We start from the raw sequence: 20,513 nt of genomic DNA, 5'->3' as shown, positions 1-20,513 counted from the left end.
GCTAGGCAGAAGTTTGCCTTTCCCTGTATTTTGTTCCAACTCTCTCCCTGTAGTCCTGTGATGTATGTTTGTTCCCTCCTTTATTCTCCATTTTGTGATCGTCCCTCCATCTGTATGCTTCCTTTTACATGTCCTCTGAAGAATATTCCTTTTTACCTGCTGCTTTCATCATAATACAAGAATTTCAGTTAAAGCATCCCTCTTTTCCTGGAGTCTTCTTACATGAGATCGTGGCTGAGTTAAGCTGTCTGATTAATTGGTATGAACGTGAGTACAGGTCGATACGGAAGGGGCCCAGAAAGAGAGGTCTATTCAGGTACCATACGTTCTACATATCCATGAGTCAGAACAGTAAAAAGGAATAACCTGCCTTCAGAGACAGTAACTCAAGGTCTGTGCTAAATCTCAGTGGAAAAGGACATTTCCCAGATAGACTGTAACCCAGTTCCAGCCAGACCCCAGCACGCATAGAAGCCACACACTGCAGCTGAACAGAGAGGAATATAACTCCCATCATTACACAGGACCCTGCAGCTGCTCCAGCATTAGATACAAAGTATCAACTCTGTGCAGAGTCTCTGTGTATTTCCTGTTGCTGAACAGTGGAAAGTATAACCCCCATCATCAACTCTTCCTGCCTGCAATCTAATCATGTCTGAAGCAAGGAATACAATGTCCCTACCAGACTTACAAGCACAGGAAAGAGACCCAGACCCCCATCCACCATCTAGCGAAAGGGGAAAACGTACAGTCAAACCCACATGGAAAGTCATGGAGAATTTAGAGACTGCAAAATTTGAATTATATAGTGATGTGTCTTCAGTATGGAAGAAAGTGCTGAGTCACAGACACTGTATCAAGGCCTGCTTCTCATGAGTTACCACCAGAGGGAGTCCTAGAACAATTATGCACAGCATACCAAATGTGATATGGAGAAGAGTGACCAATACATTATTCTCCTGAAGAAACTGAATCTCCCAGAGACTTTAAATGAATTGCAAGGTTTCCAGCAGCTTAATTCTGAAAGAGACTGCACTGTACGTGACATTAAAGCCAAGATAGAGGCTAGAATCGCACAAACACCAGATGCATCAACTCGCTCATCCAAATCGTGTAAGCACTCAAAACGTTCATCTAGGTCAAGTTCATCAAAATATTCTACTCTTACTGAGCAGCTTATAAGAGCACGTGCTAAGGCTGAAACTACTAAGGTACAAGCTGCCTTTGCACAAAAGAGAGCAGAAATGGACGCAGCTGCTGCACAAAATAGAGCAGAAATGGATGCAGAAGCGGCACGCGTGAAAGCGGAAATGGAAGCTCTAGAGAAGGAATGTGAGCATGCAACAGCCATGGCAGAATTAAAGGTACTCGAGCAGGCTATCAGTGGGAGTCAAAGAGACAGCGTCAGTTTGTGTGAAATGGAGGCAGAAGACCCTATTGAACGCACAAGAGACTACGTGCTAAGCCAAGATGGCGAACCGCAGATCATCACTAACACTCTTGATGGTGTTGACGCTTCTCTAGAGCACCAGGATGCCGATCCACTTACAGAATCCTGCATTCAAGGTCATTATACCCTCGACAACCACACAGTACCACCTCCACATGTAGCATGTAGTACCATTATACACAGGAGATCTGTACTTAGTATGCAGTGTCTGTGTACATGTACTCAAAGTTCTGCTTCACGTCACTTGTCTTATCTATTGCATTTTTTCTAGGCTGTATTGTGCATAAATATGTGACTTCAGATTTTGTATTAGTCTATGCCTGATGAAGAGACCTGAGTAGTCTTGAAAGCTTGCAATGTGTTACCATCTTTTCAGTTAGCCATTAAAAGGTATCAACTACTGAGGACTCTCAATCCTGAATATTTTTCTATCTACTGGCTAACACGGTACAAAGATATACATCTTTCATGTATCTACATGTAATACAGTGATCTATGACATTACACAGGAGCTCTGAATATAATGTACAGGTAATACAGTGATCACTGGTGACATTATACACAGGACCTCTGTATATAGTATATAGTGTATACTGTCAGTGTATAGGTAACACACTCACTCACCAGTGGCGTCTCTAAGTGAAGTCCTTCATCCTTGCTTTTCATCTTTTATTCAGCACAGATCGCCATCACGTCTTCCAACCAGGGCTTGTCTCTGCAGGAAATAACACAGTTATCTAGAGCTCCGCTTGCAGAACACATTACTTATTTTTTTCCCAACTTCTACATTACACCACATGAAGAAAAAAAGGAAGGCGACATAGTGACACTTCACACAGTAAAAGGACCGCCCCCCATTTAAAACAGTATACTCAAAAAATAAAATAAATTCATCACTGCTGCAATTATATCCCTTAATTAGCCCCTATGGTAAAAATATTCCCCATCTAGGCCCCCGTGTGTCTCATTCCTGGCTTCAGCCATATGTTCTCCCATCCTGCCCTCATGAGTATCCATTGTGTCCCATATGATCTCCCCATCTGTCTCCATCGTATCCATCCTGCCCCATGATCCTGCACAATGTGTCTCCCATCCTGCCCCCTCCTGTGTCTCACATTCTGCCCCTTCCTGTGTCTTACTGTCACATTCTGCCCCGTGCCTTACATTCTACCACCTCCTGTGTCTCACTGTCACATTCTGCCCGGTGTCCAGCATTCTGCACCCATGTCCAGCATTCTGCCCCCATGTCTGCATTCTGCCCCATATCTGCATTCTGTACCCATGTCCAGTATTCTTCCCCCAAGTCCAGCATTCTGCCCCATCATGTCTGCATTCTGCCCCCATGTCTGCATTCTGCCCCCGTGTCTCACAGTCTGCCCCCATCATGTCCAGCATTCTTCCCCCATCATGTCCAGCTTTCTGCCCCATCATGTCCAGCAATCTGCCCCCATCATATACAGCAATCTGCCCCCATCATGTCCAGCAATCTGCTCCATTATGTCCAGCAATCTGCCCCCATCATGTCCAGCATTCTGTCCCCATCATGTCCAGCATTCTGCCGCCATCATGCCCAGCAATCTGCCTCCATCACGTCCAGCAATCTGCCCCCATCATGTCCAGCAATCTGCCCCGGGCCCCCCGGATCGCCGCTTTCAATTAAAAAAAAAAAGTTCTTCATACCTGGCCGTGCTCCAGCGGCGACGCTCGCGCTCCCTTCATGCTGCTGAATCACGCACTCGCCGGCGACTGATAGTGACGTTAGACGCCGGCGGTGTGCGCGCTGCAGCTGATGTCAGCTGCTAGCCTCCGATTGGCTGTCGACCCGCACGTCAATAGTGTTCAGCTGCCACAGGTAGGGGCACGGTGCGGGACCCATCTGCCCACCGGGCCCCATACGACAGTCAGGGCAGTAATGCCCTGATGGTGGCCCTGAGAATAACTCCTGCACTGCTAAAAGAAACCTGCACCATTTAATATGAAGGTGAAGTGCTTCTAAACAGTGCAGGAGTAGGAGAAATCAGATGCTGTGTTCTTCTGGCTCCTTTCTGTCACGGTAAACAGGTAAACACATGACGCCTATTCTCTACCTACTGGACAGTAGATAATGAGCATCATAAAAACAATACATTCATTCCAATCCATTATCTGATGATACATGTGAATTCTACAGTAAGGCCAACACTGATATACAGTATATTATAAAAGTATAGAAAGCCTATGAGTGGTATACACATGAATGGAGCTAGATGAAAACAATGTTTCTTTCATGCTTGTGGTGCTCTTAGCTGACAGATGTGATCTCTTGAAGAGTTTCTCATAACCCTTCTGTGTGTGACTTGCTGCTACCAGCTTAATTACACTTCTTCATGGCTTCAGTGAACAGCTCACTTTCTGACCTCGGTATTCAACAAAAACTTCTTACTCAGAATACTTTTCAATTTTCTTTCATTCCACAATTTCGGGTCAAGATGTTTTGGCAGGCGTAGGCCTTATCACATTTAGACTAAAAGACATTCATATCAGAGACTTACAACTATTGTAGTGTGTTCTCTGCTGAATGGTGTTACTATTATGATAATTGGGTAACTTCCAAATATTTTTGCCTTCAGGCACCTTTAGTGCTTTGGATCATTGGAAAATGTATTTAATATTTTTCTGAGAATTTCATATTTGTAAATGATTTATTTGTTAATTAATTCAAAATTGTACTGGTTATGAATAAAAGGGCTGGATACTCTATCTTTATTTTACGTATGTGTTGGGGACATGATCTTTGGCACTTACTAGTAAAGAAGCAATCGAAGAAGAAAATGCAGACATTGCTACTATATACTTTATATACTTTTTAAAACAATATGACACTCACTATCAGAGTTGTGTCAGACACGGTGCTACTCAAATTGAAAAATGCATAATTAATATTGTTCAACAGGATGACAGCAGAAAACAGCACTCACAACCAATCTTTTCTTGTTGAAGAAAACTAATGAGCATTACCAGAGGCAAATCTATGTTTTCCTGCACCCAAGGTAAAAATTCAGTTGGGTGTTCCCTCCTATACACTGCTTAAGCAATTTGGATAGTTGCTATGTGATAATGACTACTCATATAGTGTTCATATAGTGTATAGCGTTGGCATCCCTGCATGCTGCCTCTCCCACAGCAGTTATGCCGACTCAATCACCACCGCGGCCCCGAACTCCCTCCTCCTTCTCCTGCTGCTATTGCTCAGGATCCCAATGGCTGGTAGACACTTATTATTTAAGGCACCTCCACCTGATGGGACATCATTAGTCTGTTTGTAAAACATGCTTGCTAGTTCTCAGGTCCCAGTGCTCGTATCCTGGTATACCTGCCAGTCTATCAGCCGTGCTCGCCAATCTATCTATCAGCCGTGCCCGCCTGTCTGTCTATAAACCATGCCCGACTGCCTGTCTATCAGCCATGCCCACCTGCACCTGTCTGCCAAGATACCAGTCTTGCCAGCCAGTACCTGCCTGCCTGTGTGTCTGTCGTGCAAGTCACTAGACCAGCCGTGCCAGCCAGTACTTGCTAAATCTACCATTTCTGGCAGCTATGGCGGTGACCCTGCTCTATGTCAGGGGTTCATTAATCAGTGCATGCCACACTTTGAACTTTTGGCTCATAAGTTCATCTCAGATTGGGCCAAGGTGGCCTAAATTATGTCCCACATCTCTGGTGAGGCTTTGGTGTGGCTTAACCCTCTATGGGATCCTCTAGTGTCAAACCTTCAGTCTTTTGTAGAAGCCTTCCAAAAGGTCTTTCATGAGCCTGGTCGAGTGTCCTCAGCAGCAATTTCTCTCCTCCGACTGCACAAGGGAAACCTTTCTGAGGGACAGTACACTGTATCTTTCCTCACCCTGTCGTCTGAACTGGAATAATGAAGCACTGGTTGCCACCTTCTGTGAAGACCCATCTGGGAGAATTAAGGAAGGGCTGTCCAGTAGTGATATAACCACCACAGTGGATGACCTGGTCTCTCTAGCAATGCGGATAGACATCAGGTTTCAGGAGCGTTCCAAAGGAGGTGAACTGTGAGAGACCTATGCTCCTACTATGCACCTGGCTCCTACAGTACCTTTCAAAGACTGATCCTGAAGCAAACCTCTTCTTCACCCTTTCCTGAGTCCAAGCAGGTAGATCAGGTGAAGATGACCAAACATTGTCAGGAGCTATGCCAGTCCGAGAGAAGGTGCGGTTTGCTGGAGAGGTCACCCTGGCGAAAATTACTCCTCTCGATTGCTAACTTTGTCAGTGTCCATGTCCTGTGGCAGCATCGGTTTGTCAAGTCTGCCTACCTTGACTCCGGTTCCGCCGGTAACCTCATTCAACAGGCCGTAGTGGAACGATATTAGATGCCGATCCAATGTTTTCCCAATCCACTGGTGGTTTCTTCAGTGGATGAAAAATCCCTTTCCAAAACCATCCTATTCATGACTGAGCCTGTAGAACTCCAAGTAGGAATGCTACACTTAGAGAAGGTTAATTTCTATGTGCTGTCTGGCCTATTTCACCCTCTGCTTCTAAGTGTGCCATGGCCGTGAAAACATGAAACAGTCTTAGATTAGAGATCCAAAGAAGAACTCCGTCGGGTCACGTGGGAGTGCCACGAGAGATATTTAGTTACCATTTATACTTCTCTACCTCCTGCTTCTCCATCTATTTCACTTGGCTTAGCTGCTGCATACTGTATGTACGCTGACGTTTTTGATAGAAAGGAGGCTGAGACTCTACCACCTCATGGGCCGTATGACTGTCCTATTAAACTTATACAAGGTACTTCTCCTCCACAAGGCTGAATCTATCCCCCTATCACCGTGCCGTGTCCGAGTATATTGAAGAAAATCTTGCCAGAGGATCTATCCAGAAATCTTCCTCCCCAGATGGAGCAGGTTTCTTTTTTGTGAAGAAAAAGGACGGCTCTCTGTGATGCTGTATCGATTACAGGAGTCTCAACCAAATTACTATAAAAAATAAATACCCTCTGACTCTCATCTCCGAGTTGTTTGGTTGACTTAAAGATTCCAGAGTTTTCACAATGCTTGATCTTCGCGGGGCATACAACCTGGTCCGAATACACCAGTAGATGATTGGAAGACACCTTTTAATACCTTAGATGGCCATTATGAATATCGGGTAATGCCATTTGGTCTCTGTAATACCCCCAGCCATTTTGGTCACATGTCCCTTCATCAGTAGCTATTTTGAGAACAGGAGAGAGGTACGGTCTGCGAGAATGCTGAACTAACAAACATGGCCTTAAGCTCTTAGTCCTGAAGAGGCTGGTGTACTTACTTTGAAAATATATGTCAGAAATGCTGTATGAGACTGGTGTTAAAATCTAGGTGGACTTATCAAGCAAGAAAACTTTCAATTATAGTCATTCTTACATGGATTTACAAAGTAAGTACACAAGCATCATCACCAGGTATATGTAATAATACATACATGGAAAATATTGTTGGTAATCTTTGGTTAAACTAAGAAAAATACACAATGGTCACAAAAATAACTGAAACATATAAAAGCAATTTTCAATTTATATTTACTGAATATCAACTAATTAAAATCAGACATTGCTTCTGAATTGTGGTTCAAAAGAAAAGTAAAAAAAAAAATAATGAAATTGGCCTGAAGAAAAATGAGGATACTCCTTAGCTTATAATATGCAAATTGCCTCTTCAGAGAAAAAGAGGACTTGAACTCTATAGCGCCACCTCTTGGTCCTTAGCTTATATTCACTAGTAGCAAGGGCATAAATATAGTGGGTACAAGAGTTACAGTTGCACCAAGTTCTGGAGCATGGAAGCTCAAAAGTTCACTTCGGCACAAATGATAACACTAATGCTATTTAAGACCTGTGATGGTGTTACGGCGGCGGAACACGCTTAAAAAAATATAAATAAGCGTGTTCGCCGCCCGGGGTTCACCGTGTGGCAGATGGAAAAAACGCTGCTAACAGAGGCAGAGCCTAACAGAGGCAGAGCACTACGGCGGTAGTGTGCACTGGGTATAACTGCACCCAATGTGCACAAAGGCAAGCTCTGTTCACACACAGAGCTGCACGCACAGAGTATACAAAAACCCTGAGTCTGTTCTATGTCACAGACTGACAGCAACACAGATACGGTATTTAATGTCAAAGGAGTAGCCTTAAACCGCAGGACTACTCCGTCTAGACCTACCGTAACAAAAGATGCGGAACGTCGCAACTGCGAACGTCCGACAGACTGAAACCGCAGCGCGGTGTGCACGGAGCCACAGAGAAGACACCGCAAACTCGCTGGCGTTATGCAGGACGCTAGCTGCTGGAAAAGTATAGCTGGAGCGCGCTGACGCTAGCGCTGCTACTGGCGGCTGCCCAATCACTCACACAATCGTAATATCAGAGGAAAGGGGTTTCATAATTGTTACAGAACCACTCAGCACCCAGAATATGTTGTGCAGTTATATGGATGTATAATAGGTTCTATGTGAGATGCATGTCCCTAATGTATCAGCATTACCCTTTTGTCCGCCCTCCCCCCACCTTTGTCATTTCCACAGTAAACATCGGCAGGCTCCAGCCACCTGCGGCTTTTGTAATGCATGTCTGGCCTGCCCTCTGTATCTGGGTGATATATTCTGTGTCCTGTGAGTAAAGTGTTGTCAGACTGGAAATACATGGAGAAGCAGTGATCTTTTATATGCTCCCAAGTAACCCAGGGATTCCAGCCAGCGTCATTCATTCAGACTCCAGCCAACGCAGAGCGGACCTCCGAAAACACGGGGTGGTACTGAAAGAGGTACCCCAGCTTGGTAGACCCCGTTACACTGGTTGCAGACAGCGGGATTTGATACCCCTTCTACAGCAGGAAAGGAATGAATGGAAAATAACTACCAGAAGTTAAAGAGGACTACATTAAAAGATCTGGTGGAAGCCCGAGGGTTGATCGCCAGCAACAAAACAAAAGCGGATTTGATAGCAGCCATCATGGAACACGACAGTGCAGCGCCCCCCAATGTGAACGTGGAGGAGACCGAATTCCAGAGGGAGGTAAAGAACAGACTGGCGTTCTATGGCCCAAACCCTGCGGTAGAGATCATACGAGAGGTGATGGCTGATGTGCATACTGATCTGAAGGAAAAGATGGCCGAGCGGACCAGGATAGAGCTAGCCAAGATGGAGATGGCAGAGCGGACCAAAGTGGAGCTGGCCAAGATGGAGATGGCAGGGCGGAGAGAGGAGAGCCAGCGAGCAGGGGGAGCTCTGGCCTTCGACCAGGTACCTTCAACAGTAAGCCACAAAAATATCCAGTATGCCTTCCGACAGGTGGGGGGAGGCAGAAGAAGACATTGATGGCTTTCTGCAGGACTTTGAGCGGCAGTGTGCCCTTCATCAAGTGAAGCCGGAGGAACGGGTTCAGATTCTGGCCAGCAAGCTGACAGGCCGAGCAGCGAATGCCTATCGCACGGTACCTGATGAGGACTGTATGGACTATGAGCGGATCAAAGAAGTGATCTTGGCCCGGTATGCGCTGACACCAGAGGCCTATCGCCAAAACTTCCGCGGACTTATAAAACGTGTAACCGATACCCACGCTGAATGGGCCTGTAAATTACGGCGGTCACTGCTACAGTGGGTACAAGGGAGCCAAGCAACCACTAAGGAGGACATCCTCCAGCTCTTCCTGCTAGAACGATTCTTTAATGGACTAAACCCCGAGACAGAGGAATGGCTTTCGGACAGGCGGCCAACGACTCTTCAGGAAGCCGCTCGTCTGGCCGATGAACATCATGATCCCAGGAGGCCGCAGTTCTCCAGATCAAAGGTGGTCACTAGGGGCCCGCCCATGGACTTGGAGGGCCCCAAACCACCAAAGATTGTAGGGGGACCAGCTAGAAACCCAGCCTACCATAGTCCCCCTGGGGCGCGATGCCACACCTGCCATCAGCTGGGCCACCTGCAAAGACAATGCCCCAACTGGACTCAGCATACCCAGTGGCCAAAGGTGGGAACAGCTACCTTCAGCTGGGCAGCTGTACACTGCTACCAAGGCAAAGCTGACCCGGCATTGGGGGCTACGACTAACCAAGGGGTGGAAGAGATGGAGGAAGTGCTGCATGAAGTAGACCCTGTGCAGGCAGCCCGGGCAGATAATCGACAACAGCATCGACAGGTCGCGTGGGTTAATGGGAAACGTATGCAGGGACTAAGAGATTCCGGAGCAACTTTGACACTTGTGAAGCCTCATCTCATCCGGAACCAAGAGAAGAGGGACCGGACAGTGGCAGTCCGTGTAGCAGGGGGAGCTATACATCGACTGCCCACTGCCAGGATTCACCTGAACTTGGGAGTCGGGGATGGCCTTGTTGAGGTCGGCTTGTTGGAGGATTTGCCTGCAGACGACTTGCTGGGAAATGACTTGGGGCCCATGTTGTCTGCATTCTCGGTGGCCCTTCTGGCTGAGACCTATCCTGTGACCACCCGGAGACAAGCTCGAGCTGCGGAAGCGGAATCACACTCAGAGGAGGCCCAGGTAAGACATCCCAGCCCTGCACGTATTCCCATAGCCAGACACATTTCTTGGACCACCCCAGATGAATTTAAGATGGAGTTACTTGATCCTTCATTAGAGGGATATCGTGGGAAGGCACAGGAGGGGAGAGGAGTACTGGAAGGGGAACAGTTTGTATGGAAGCAGGGACTCCTCTACCGGATCACAGAGCAGCACCACACAGGGACGAGCCCCACTATAAAACAACAGCTGGTAGTTCCCAAGAAGTATAGGCAGGAGCTACTGCGAATCTCTCATGATATACCCTTGGCCGGGCACTTCGGCGTCAGTCGCACCAAGCATCGTCTGACACAAAACTTCTTTTGGCCGGGGGTAACCTATGATGTTCGTCAGTACTGCCAGACCTGTGACAGTTGTCAGCGCATTGGCAAGAGGGGGGATCGATGCAAGGCCAAATTACGCCCCCTCCCCATTGTGGAGGAACCATTTAGCCGAGTAGCGGTCAATCTGATAGGGCCGTTAGCCAAACCCAGTCCGTCAGGGAAAAAGTATATATTGACCGTGGTAGATTATGCCACACGGTATCCAGAGGCGGTTGCGTTACCTAACATACTGGCAGAGACGGTGGCGGCCGCCCTGCTCCAGGTTTTCTCACGGGTTGGATTTCCCTGGGAGATTATCTCGGACCAGGGTACCCAGTTTACAGCAGAGGTGATCAACCAACTGTGGAAGCTGTGCGGCGTAAAGTCCATTAGAAGCGCCCCGTACCACCCTCAAACCAATGGGCTGTGTGAACGCTTTAACGGGACATTAAAACAGCTCATTGGGACTTTTACCAAGACCTACAGGGACTGGGAGAAATTCTTGCCACACCTCCTGTTTGCCTATCGGGAGGTGCCCCAAGAATCCACGGGGTTCTCCCCGTTCGAGCTGGTATACGGGAGACGGGTAAGGGGACCCCTAGACTTAGTGCTGGCACAGTGGGAAGGGGAGGGCCTCATAGGCCCTATTGTACCCTATGTGCTGGAATTCCGGGACCGCCTGCAGGAGCTGACTCAGGCTGTACGTGAGAACATGCAGGCGACCCAGCGGCGCCAGCGCATATGGTACGATCGGAGGGCCAGAGAGCGCACTTTGGAAATAGGACAGAAGGTCCTGGTGTTAGAGCCCACTAAGCAGAATAAGTTTCAAGCTGCATGGCAGGGGCCCTACCAGGTAGTGGGGAAAATAGCCGACACAACCTATAATGTCACCGATTGTGACGACCCCAGGGTTATCCGCATGTTCCACGTGAATATGCTGAAGCCCTGCCGGGAGCGCCCTGAAGAGGTAGTGGCCATCTGTGCACCTGAAGCAGAAGATTTAGCCGGACTTCCCTTGCCGGATGTCTTAGGGGAAAGGACTCAGTCTATAACATGGGACCAGGTACACTTGGGTGAAGACCTAGGCCCCCGGGAGAGACAGCAGGCGGAGGCGTTGTTGAGGCTGCGACAGAGGATGTTTTCAGAGAGACCGGGGTACACTCGCCTGGCACAACACAAGGTTGAGACCCAGGATCAGATCCCCCTGCGACAAAACCCCTTCCGCGTCCCTGAGTCTGTACGAGAGGGGATGCGACAAGAGATACAAGAGATGCTGCGTTTAGGGGTCATTGAAGAGTCAGATAGTCCCTGGGCATCCCCCGTAGTGTTAGTGCCCAAGAAGGATGGGACTACACGGTTTTGTGTAGACTATCGTAAGCTCAATGAGAAAACAGTGACGGATGCATACCCCATGCCACGTGTGGATGAGTTGTTAGACCGGCTGGCGGGGGCAAAGTATTTGACCACCATCGATCTATGCAAAGGCTACTGGCAGATTCCCCTTAGTCCTGAGACTATTCCCAAGTCGGCATTTGTCACCCCGTTTGGCTTATTCCAGTTTCGAGTTATGCCATTCGGGATGAAGAATGCCCCAGCGACCTTCCAAAGGCTGGCTGACCGGCTTCTGGATGGTCTCCAGGACTATGCTTGTGCCTACCTGGACGACATCGCCATCTACAGTGCGACATGGGAAGAGCATCTAAATCACCTAGAGACAGTATTGGACAGGATCCACCAGGCCAGAATCACCCTGAACCCAAACAAGTGTCACGTGAGCAAAGCAGAGGTTCAGTATTTAGGGCATTGGGTGGGAAGTGGGAAACAGCGACCAGAACCAGCCAAGATTGAGGCCATAGCCAAATGGCCCATCCCACACACTAAAACCCAGGTCATGGCGTTTCTAGGGACAGCGGGGTATTACAGGAAATTCTTTCCCAATTACAGCAGCGCAGCCAAGCCCCTCACTGATCTGACCAGTAAGAACCAACCCCGCCAGGTAACCTGGACCTCAGAGTGTGAGGAAGCCTTCCGCCAACTAAAGGACGCCCTCACCAATACCCCTGTATTGGCCGCACCTGATTCAACTAAACGTTTCCTTGTTCATACAGACGCTTCAATGTTTGGATTGGGGGCAGTACTGAGCCAAGTCGAGCCGGACGGCCAAGAACACCCGGTAGCTTACCTGAGTCGGAAACTACTGCCCCGTGAAGTAAGCTATGCGGCCATCGAGAAGGAGTGCCTGGCGGTAGTATGGGCACTCAAGAAGTTGCAACCATATTTGTATGGACGACAGTTTTCTCTTCTAACAGACCATAATCCCCTAGTCTGGCTTAATCGGGTCTCCGGAGACAACGCCAGATTGCTGCGGTGGAGTTTAGCCCTACAACCTCTGGACTTCACCATCCACCACAGACCCGGCAAACAAAACGGTAACGCCGATGGACTAAGTCGACAAACGGAACTTGTACCAACCCCATAAACTTCGGTCATCCCCAAACCGATCCGTTGAGGATCAGACTGTGTATGCCGATCACGTCGCTGAAAAGGGGAGCCGTGTTACAGAACCACTCAGCACGAAGAATATGTTGTGCAGTTATATGGATGTATAATAGGTTCTATGTGAGATGCATGTCCCTAATGTATCAGCATTACCCTTTTGTCCGCCCTCCCCCCACCTTTGTCATTTCCACAGTAAACATCGGCAGGCTCCGGCCACCTGCGGCTTTTGTAATGCATGTCTGGCCTGCCTTCTGTATCTGGGTGATATATTCTGGGTCCTGTGAGTAAAGTGTTGTCAGACTGGAAATACATGGAGAAGCAGTGATCTTTTATATGCTCCCAAGTAACCCAGGGATTCCAGCCAGTGTCATTCATTCAGACTCCAGCCAACGCAGAGCGGACCTCCGAAAACACGGGGTGGTACTGAAAGAGGTACCCCAGCTGGGTAGACCCCGTTACAATAATAAGTCAGTAACCAGTCCAAGCATCCATCACCATACATACAGCAGCAGTATGAAAATACTAGCGCATGGCATAGCGGCCATGCGCACTTTTTATAGCGGGACCTGCCGGAAATCTCCAGAGCCCTGAGCATAACCAATCAAATCAGGAGCAGAACCTGAGCACCTGACTCCTGAACTCCAATGAGAGCTAGTCCCGTGAGCATGCTCAGAAGCTGGGACAAAGGACTTAGCCTCTGGAGACAGATGTGTGAATCTGGATTCCCGCATAGGCATTATAGAACCCAGATTCCTAACAGATGGTTGGGGACCTGTTGGAAATTTTGCATTGGTGCCCACAAGCTTCAAATTATGCTATTGCTAGTAGCTTATGCTCAATTGCAGAAATTTCTGTGACTGTCCAATTCATATGAATGATCTTTGCAAAAAACATGCACATGCTGCAAGACGACTCCAATTATATTGTAACACTATTGCCAGCGCCCCTGTACGGTTTCCCTCCCCCTCCAAGCAGAGACGTTGGCATACTCACTGCTGTAGTACCCAAGGTATGGTCCCCTTCTACTGGTATGTCTCCTTGTGCACACCACACTTCCTGGCAGCACACCTAGTGTGCTCCCCCGTTCTAAAAGGGACAGGGTGTGCACATAGTAAAATGTCCCCCGGTGAATGGCCGGGAGGCATTTAGTATTAGAGTACACCTGCAAAATGGCTCCCAGCAAATAGCTCGGAGGCGTATTATATAAAAGACTCCCTTCCCCTTAGGTAATCCCCAAAGCAACAATATTCATTAGTGGGTGGGTTCTTCTACTACTGTGTTGTGAGGTCCCCTGGTGCGGCCAGGGTCCTGAACCCCTATCCCTGGTCCATGTGCTGCATCCTGCTTCTGCATTTGGGATCGGACTTGGTGTTGGTAAGGCTTTTTTTTCTGGTTTGTTTTTTGAATTTATGTCCTTTAGGTTGTTGTTTTTGAAATTAGTATTAGGACTCGCAAGCGTGAGGACCCTTGACGTGGTTTGCGAGCTTGTCTATTTCATCCAAAACATCAACCAAAACCTCATTTAATGTATTCATCATATACATTATTTTTCATTTTTTTTCATCTTTTACCATTTTTGCAGGATGCAGCCAGGCCCTTTTTTTGCTGGTTGGGTGCCCTCATATAGTTCTAAGCAGCCCGCCTAACAATATTATGGGCATCATTAATAGGCTGTAAGCTGGACACTGTGCATCACAGGTACCTGTATGATGACTGGTTTTCTATTCAAGCCTCATTTGTGTGCATTTTTTACAAGGCAGCCACCCCCTCCCCCCATAAATTGGTAGATTTGTGAGTGGCTGCTTTCATAAGTAGTTAGCACCTGTGCTGTCCATGCCTTTATAATGGGGGTCTGCTGCATCCTGCTTGTGCATTTGTGATTTGTGTTGGTTTCTAGTTTGTTTGTTGAATTTATGTCATTTTTTCGGTTGTTGTCCATGTGTGACCAGTGCCTGAACCTGCTCCCCTGGTCTGTCTGCGGCCAGTGCCTGAACCTGATTCCCTTGCACGTGAACGGCTAGTGCCTGAACTTGCTCCCTTTGCCCATGTGCAGTCAGTGCCTAAACCTGCTTCCTTGACCAGCCCGTGTGCAGCCAGTGCCTGAACCTAGGTTGTTGTCCATGTGTGACCATGCCTGAACCTGCTCCCCTGGTCTGTGTGTGGCCAGTACCTGAACCTGCTCCCCTGGCCCATGTGTGGCCAGTGCCTGAACCTGCTCCTCTGGTCCATGTGTGGCCACAGCCTGAACCTGTTCCCTTGGTCCCAATGGAGCCAGTGCCTGAACCTGCTTTCCTGGTCCATGTGTGGCCAGTGACTGAACCTGCTCCCCTGGTCCATGTTCATCCTGAGTCTGAACCTGCTGCGCTGGTCCATGTGCAGCCATAACCTGAAGCCTCATCCTCTGGTCTGTTTCTATAGGGCCTGCTAGAACCAGTCTCTGAATAAGCCAAGTCTGAATGTAGCCCCAATCTGTGTCAGTAACCGTTCTGTAGAGGTGCCAGAACTTACTAGTCTGAATGGAGCCCCGGTCCTTAATGAGTGTCAGCAAACCAGCAGCTGCAGTACCGGGATCTGCCTAGTCTGCCTAGGAGTGGTACCTGGTGGTACCTACAGCCCAGTCTGTCTCCACCATCAGGAGCTCCAGTGAAAACCAGCTAGCCTCTTAACTATTCCCCTTCCTAGGCAGGCACAGTGGGTAGACAAACTACGTGTGCCAACATTGATTGTAACATATATTTATGGGAGAGATTTTCAGGTGTGGAAATTTCTTCAACAAATCTACCAAATCTGAACTTAATCTTAGAGCTTAGACAGACATTCATTATATAGAGTCTAAAGACTGGTTAAATGCAGAAAGCAAGTTATTAAAATCTTCATTATAATACAATTATAGTTAATTCTCATGTAAGGTTATAGAGGTTTACTAATCTCACTAATCGGAATTTTTGTTTTCTATATAGGAAGAAAGATCACAGTGGTCACAATCCATGACGTGTCTCATGATGAAGCTGAGGCAATTGAATGTAGACATTGAAGGAGCCATTAATGCCAGTTCTAATCCTCCTTGCATCTATCATGAAAATTCAGAAGAGCAGGTAAAATATAATTAATTAATGCTTACTGTGTGTAGGGAATAGCAGTGACAGAAATGAGAAATATATTTTATAAACAAGAGCATTAGTCCTTGATGGGAAAAGTGGTTAGGCGACGGGACAATTAAATTCATGTTGAACTAGAGACAGATTATAGAAGCCCATAGGAGCCCCAGTTATAAGGAAAATAGACCCCTGCTGAGACAGACTAAATTGGCAAAGCTTATCTGGATCTGCTAGCACCCAGTATAGCTGCTGCACTAGGCAGTCACCCAGCAATCATGTGATTGCCAGCCAGCTCCTATAGAAGTATCAAGACTGCTGATGATTCTGTTCCCTGCAATTCGCTCCTTGAGAACTACAGTATGTAGTCAACAAAAGAGAAGGCAGAAGTGTTAATAAACTGCTTCTGTCTTCACCCCAGGGTCCCCAACTGTTTCTGACAGCTGGAAACCCAAACTGCTCTTGCTGTTGCATGAGGAAGAGTTAAAATTTACAGTGCTTAGTTGTTATCAGATTAAAGCAACCCTCAAATTAAAAAAAAAATTAAAACCCTAAAATATAATTTAAAGGGGCGGTCCAATACCTATAAAGCCTGTTATACATACCTATATTTCAACCCCAACCATTAGCTTTATTATTAAATTCCTTATATTTCTCCCTACCCTGTTATTTCATATATACTGACATATAAAGAGTAACAATGTTTTGAACTTTGGACTTTCAGGTTTCATATCTAGGTTTTGGAGTTTTTAGCTCTCAGAAGCAATGGGAGGGGAGTTAGGTTCAGCCCAGAGGACAGGAGGAAAGTGTCCTAAAAGTGTTAAATGCTCATGTAAATTGGGGCCAATTGGTTTTTATCTGTGAGGTTGCGACGACATTGTGGGGGAGAAGTCAAGGAACAGTGAGGACCTCAAGTCTCCTGTCAGGGTCCTGTCAGCGCCGGCGTGCAGCCTCCGCTGAGCAGGGATTCACCCGCACTGTAGGGGGGCCCGGGGTCAGGTACAGCTGGAAAGTACACACAGGACCTGGGGACGCAGAAGTGTAGCAAGCAGTGAAGGATCTACGGTCATGTGACTGCAGGGGGCGGGGCTTAGCATCCTGCTTCCAGAGATGGCAGGACACTAAACAGAAATACTCAGAGTCACGCAAAACGGAGGTCATACACAGAGAAAGCAGTAAAGTACCAGGGATGAGACAGAACGGATAGTCGGGGCCAAGCAGGGGTCAAAAACCAAACAGACATAGAAGGTACCAAGCAGAATCCAACAAGCAATATCCAGAGAACAGACCAAGTCATATACAGAGTATCAAGCTACCAGAACACAGCACAAACACACTCAGGGGTCACCACGCTATGCCAAGGGCGAAAGTATACCTGACAGGGATGGGAGCTTCTTGAGGCTATAAGAAGCTTTCCCAGAACCAATGAGAGGCCACCATAATAAGTCCCAGGTGTTCAGGTAAGAGTCTGCACTGAGATCAAAACATTAACCACAGAAGTGCAGGTCCACCAGCACTAGTATCATGACACCTCCATGAGGCAGCCCCTTCCCAGAAAGCCAGGCATTTCCTCTACTGGTAACTGACCCATATATTCTGCTTATATCTTCTATCCTACCACTATCTGTGTTTGCATAAATGACCATTGTATATGTGTAACCATCGTGTATATAAAGTATTGTTTAGTGTGCCCTTAGGCTATGTGCACACGTTGCGGATTCCGCAGCGTTTTTTTCCACGCGGAAACGCAGGTAAAACCGCAGGTAAAGTGACCTGCGGTTTTCCTGCGTTTTGGTCTGCGGTTTTGCCCTGCGGTTTCACACCTCTACTATGGTAGCGGTATGAAACCGCTGCGGAAACCGCACAAACAATTGACATGCTGCGGTTTGCAAACCGCAGCAAAACCGCGCGGAAAAAACCGCACCGTCAGCACAGCGTTTTTGAAACCCCATAGGGTTTCATTGTACTGTACTTGGTCAGCGGAACTGCTGCGTTTCCGTAACGGCAAAACCGCTGCGGAAATGCAGCAGAAACCGCACCGTGTGCACACAGCCTTAAGGTGATTAAATATATATTTTAACTTTAGGCTGCGCTTTTATCTCAATCCACAAATCCACACATCTGTTTCTCGGCTTAAGTTTCCATGCTACTGGGGCTGGTTTCGGCCTGATATAATCCTGCAGCACTTTGTTTCACTGGTGCTAGTTAAAGGGGCCTCACAGCTTGTCCGATTGTGAGCGAGTTTGGTGTCAGTGATTGCGTGGGCCACATTCTCTCACTCCCCGCGCCTCCCTGGGCCTGTGTCGACAGGGAGCATCTGTGTAAAATGGTACCGAGTGGACCTTATGTGCCCCCAAGGGGATACGAAACATTACGTTGGTGAAAGTGGGGAGACCGCATTAAGTGATCCATCTGATGTAATAGTGACATCCGGCAGGATAGCAAGGTGCGGAATCATTACAGATGACACAGTGTTTCATCAAGATTGGCAAATAAATGGTTCAATGACAATGCCTCCCCCAGCACCCAGACCTCAACCCAATCGAACATTTGTGGGTAGACTTGAAGAAATACAGTGGGGAAAAAAGTATTTAGTCAGTCAGCAATAGTGCAAGTTCCACCACTTAAAAAGATGAGAGGCGTCTGTAATTTACATCATAGGTAGACTTCAACTATGGGAGACAAACTGAGAAAAAAAAATCCAGAAAATCACATTGTCTGTTTTTTTTTCATTTTATTTGCATATTATGGTGGAAAATAAGTATTTGGTCAGAAACAAGCAATCAAGATTTCTGGCTCTCACAGACCTGTAACTTCTTCTTTAAGAGTCTCCTCTTTCCTCCACTCATTACCTGTAGTAATGGCACCTGTTTAAACTTGTTATCAGTATAAAAAGACACCTGTGCACACCCTCAAACAGTCTGACTCCAAACTCCACTATGGTGAAGACCAAAGAGCTGTCAAAGGACACCAGAAACAAAATTGTAGCCCTGCACCAGGCTGGGAAGACTGAATCTGCAATAGCCAACCAGCTTGGAGTGAAGAAATCAACTGTGGGAGCAATAATTAGAAAATGGAAGACATACAAGACCACTGATAATGTCCCTCGATCTGGTGCTCCACGCAAAATCCCACCCCGTGGGGTCAGAATGATCACAAGAACGGTGAGCAAAAATCCCAGAACCACGCGGGGGGACCTAGTGAATGAACTGCAGAGAGCTGGGACCAATGTAACAAGGCCTACCATAAGTAACACACTACGCCACCATGGACTCAGATCCTGCAGTGCCAGACGTGTCCCACTGCTTAAGCCTGTACATGTCCGGGCCCGTCTGAAGTTTGCTAGAGAGCATTTGGATGATCCAGAGGAGTTTTGGGAGAATGTCCTAGGGTCTGATGAAACCAAACTGGAACTGTTTGGTAGAAACACAACTTGTCGTGTTTGGAGGAAAAAGAATACTGAGTTGCATCCATCAAACACCATACCTACTGTAAAGCATGGTGGTGGAAACATCATGCTTTGGGGCTGTTTCTCTGCAAAGGGGCCAGGACGACTGATCCGGGTACATGAAAGAATGAATGGGGCCATGTATCGTGAGATTTTGAGTGCAAACCTCCTTCCATCAGCAAGGACATTGAAGATGAAACGTGGCTGGGTCTTTCAACATGACAATGATCCAAAGCACACCGCCAGGGCAACGAAGGAGTGGCTTCGTAAGAAGCATTTCAAGGTCCTGGAGTGGCCTAGCCAGTCTCCAGATCTCAACCCTATAGAAAACCTTTGGAGGGAGTTGAAAGTCCGTGTTGCCAAGCGAAAAGCCAAAAACATCACTGCTCTAGAGGAGATCTGCATGGAGGAATGGGCCAACATACCAACAACAGTGTGTGGCAACCTTGTGAAGACTTACAGAAAATGTTTGACCTCTGTCATTGCCAACAAAGGATATATCACAAAGTATTGAGATGAAATTTTGTTTCTGACCAAATACTTATTTTCCACCATAATATGCAAATAAAATGAAAAAAAAACAGACAATGTGATTTTCTGGATTTTTTTTTCTCAGTTTGTCTCCCATAGTTGAAGTCTACCTATGATGTAAATTACAGACGCCTCTCATCTTTTTAAGTGGTGGAACTTGCACTATTGCTGACTGACTAAATACTTTTTTTTCCCCACTGTAGCTGTGTACATACCCAAATGAGTTGACAAGTATGCACCAACATGTAGAAGAGCCCTGGGATCAGATTTCGATCGAGATTCAGGCAGTGTTGAAAGTCAAAAATGGATTTACAAAACAATAGCAAAGTAATGAAAATTTAGATTTTTAGAAGCAAAACATTAACAATGTAGTGACCTGACAATAAGCTGCCTAACTATCATATGCAAAATAGTTGCAAGTCAAACTTATGTATGAGATTGGGAAGGTGATTGTCTATAAAGTGATGGTAGTCTCATGTTCGAAGCAGTAGTGGATGATGAAATATGGAGCCTAAAAGTCAAAAGTTCAAAACATTTCACCCTTTTGCTCATCAGTGTATGTGTTTTTTTTTCTTTTCTTCCTGTGAGATTTCATTTGCGAGTAATCTC

General features: G+C 47.0%; 1 protein-coding gene across 1 annotated transcript in view; it reads left to right on the top strand.

The window, feature by feature from the left end:
* LOC141096595 (uncharacterized) overlaps nucleotides 1-20,227 on the top strand; it is a 91,581-nt gene extending 71,354 nt beyond the window's left edge. The window contains exons 2-3 of the mRNA XM_073583337.1: nucleotides 15,791-15,925; nucleotides 20,108-20,227. Of these exons, the coding sequence (XP_073439438.1) occupies nucleotides 15,791-15,925; nucleotides 20,108-20,227 (255 nt within the window). The remainder of the gene's footprint in view (nucleotides 1-15,790; nucleotides 15,926-20,107) is intronic.
* Nucleotides 20,228-20,513: the final 286 nt, after the last annotated feature.

Source organism: Dendrobates tinctorius, unplaced genomic scaffold (assembly GCF_039654945.1).
Source record: "Dendrobates tinctorius isolate UK_male_01 unplaced genomic scaffold, ASM3965494v1 ptg000075l, whole genome shotgun sequence".
Taxonomy (NCBI): domain Eukaryota; kingdom Metazoa; phylum Chordata; class Amphibia; order Anura; family Dendrobatidae; genus Dendrobates; species Dendrobates tinctorius.
The sequence above is the reverse complement of the archived record's forward strand: the minus strand, read 5'-3'. Positions and strand labels throughout refer to the sequence as shown.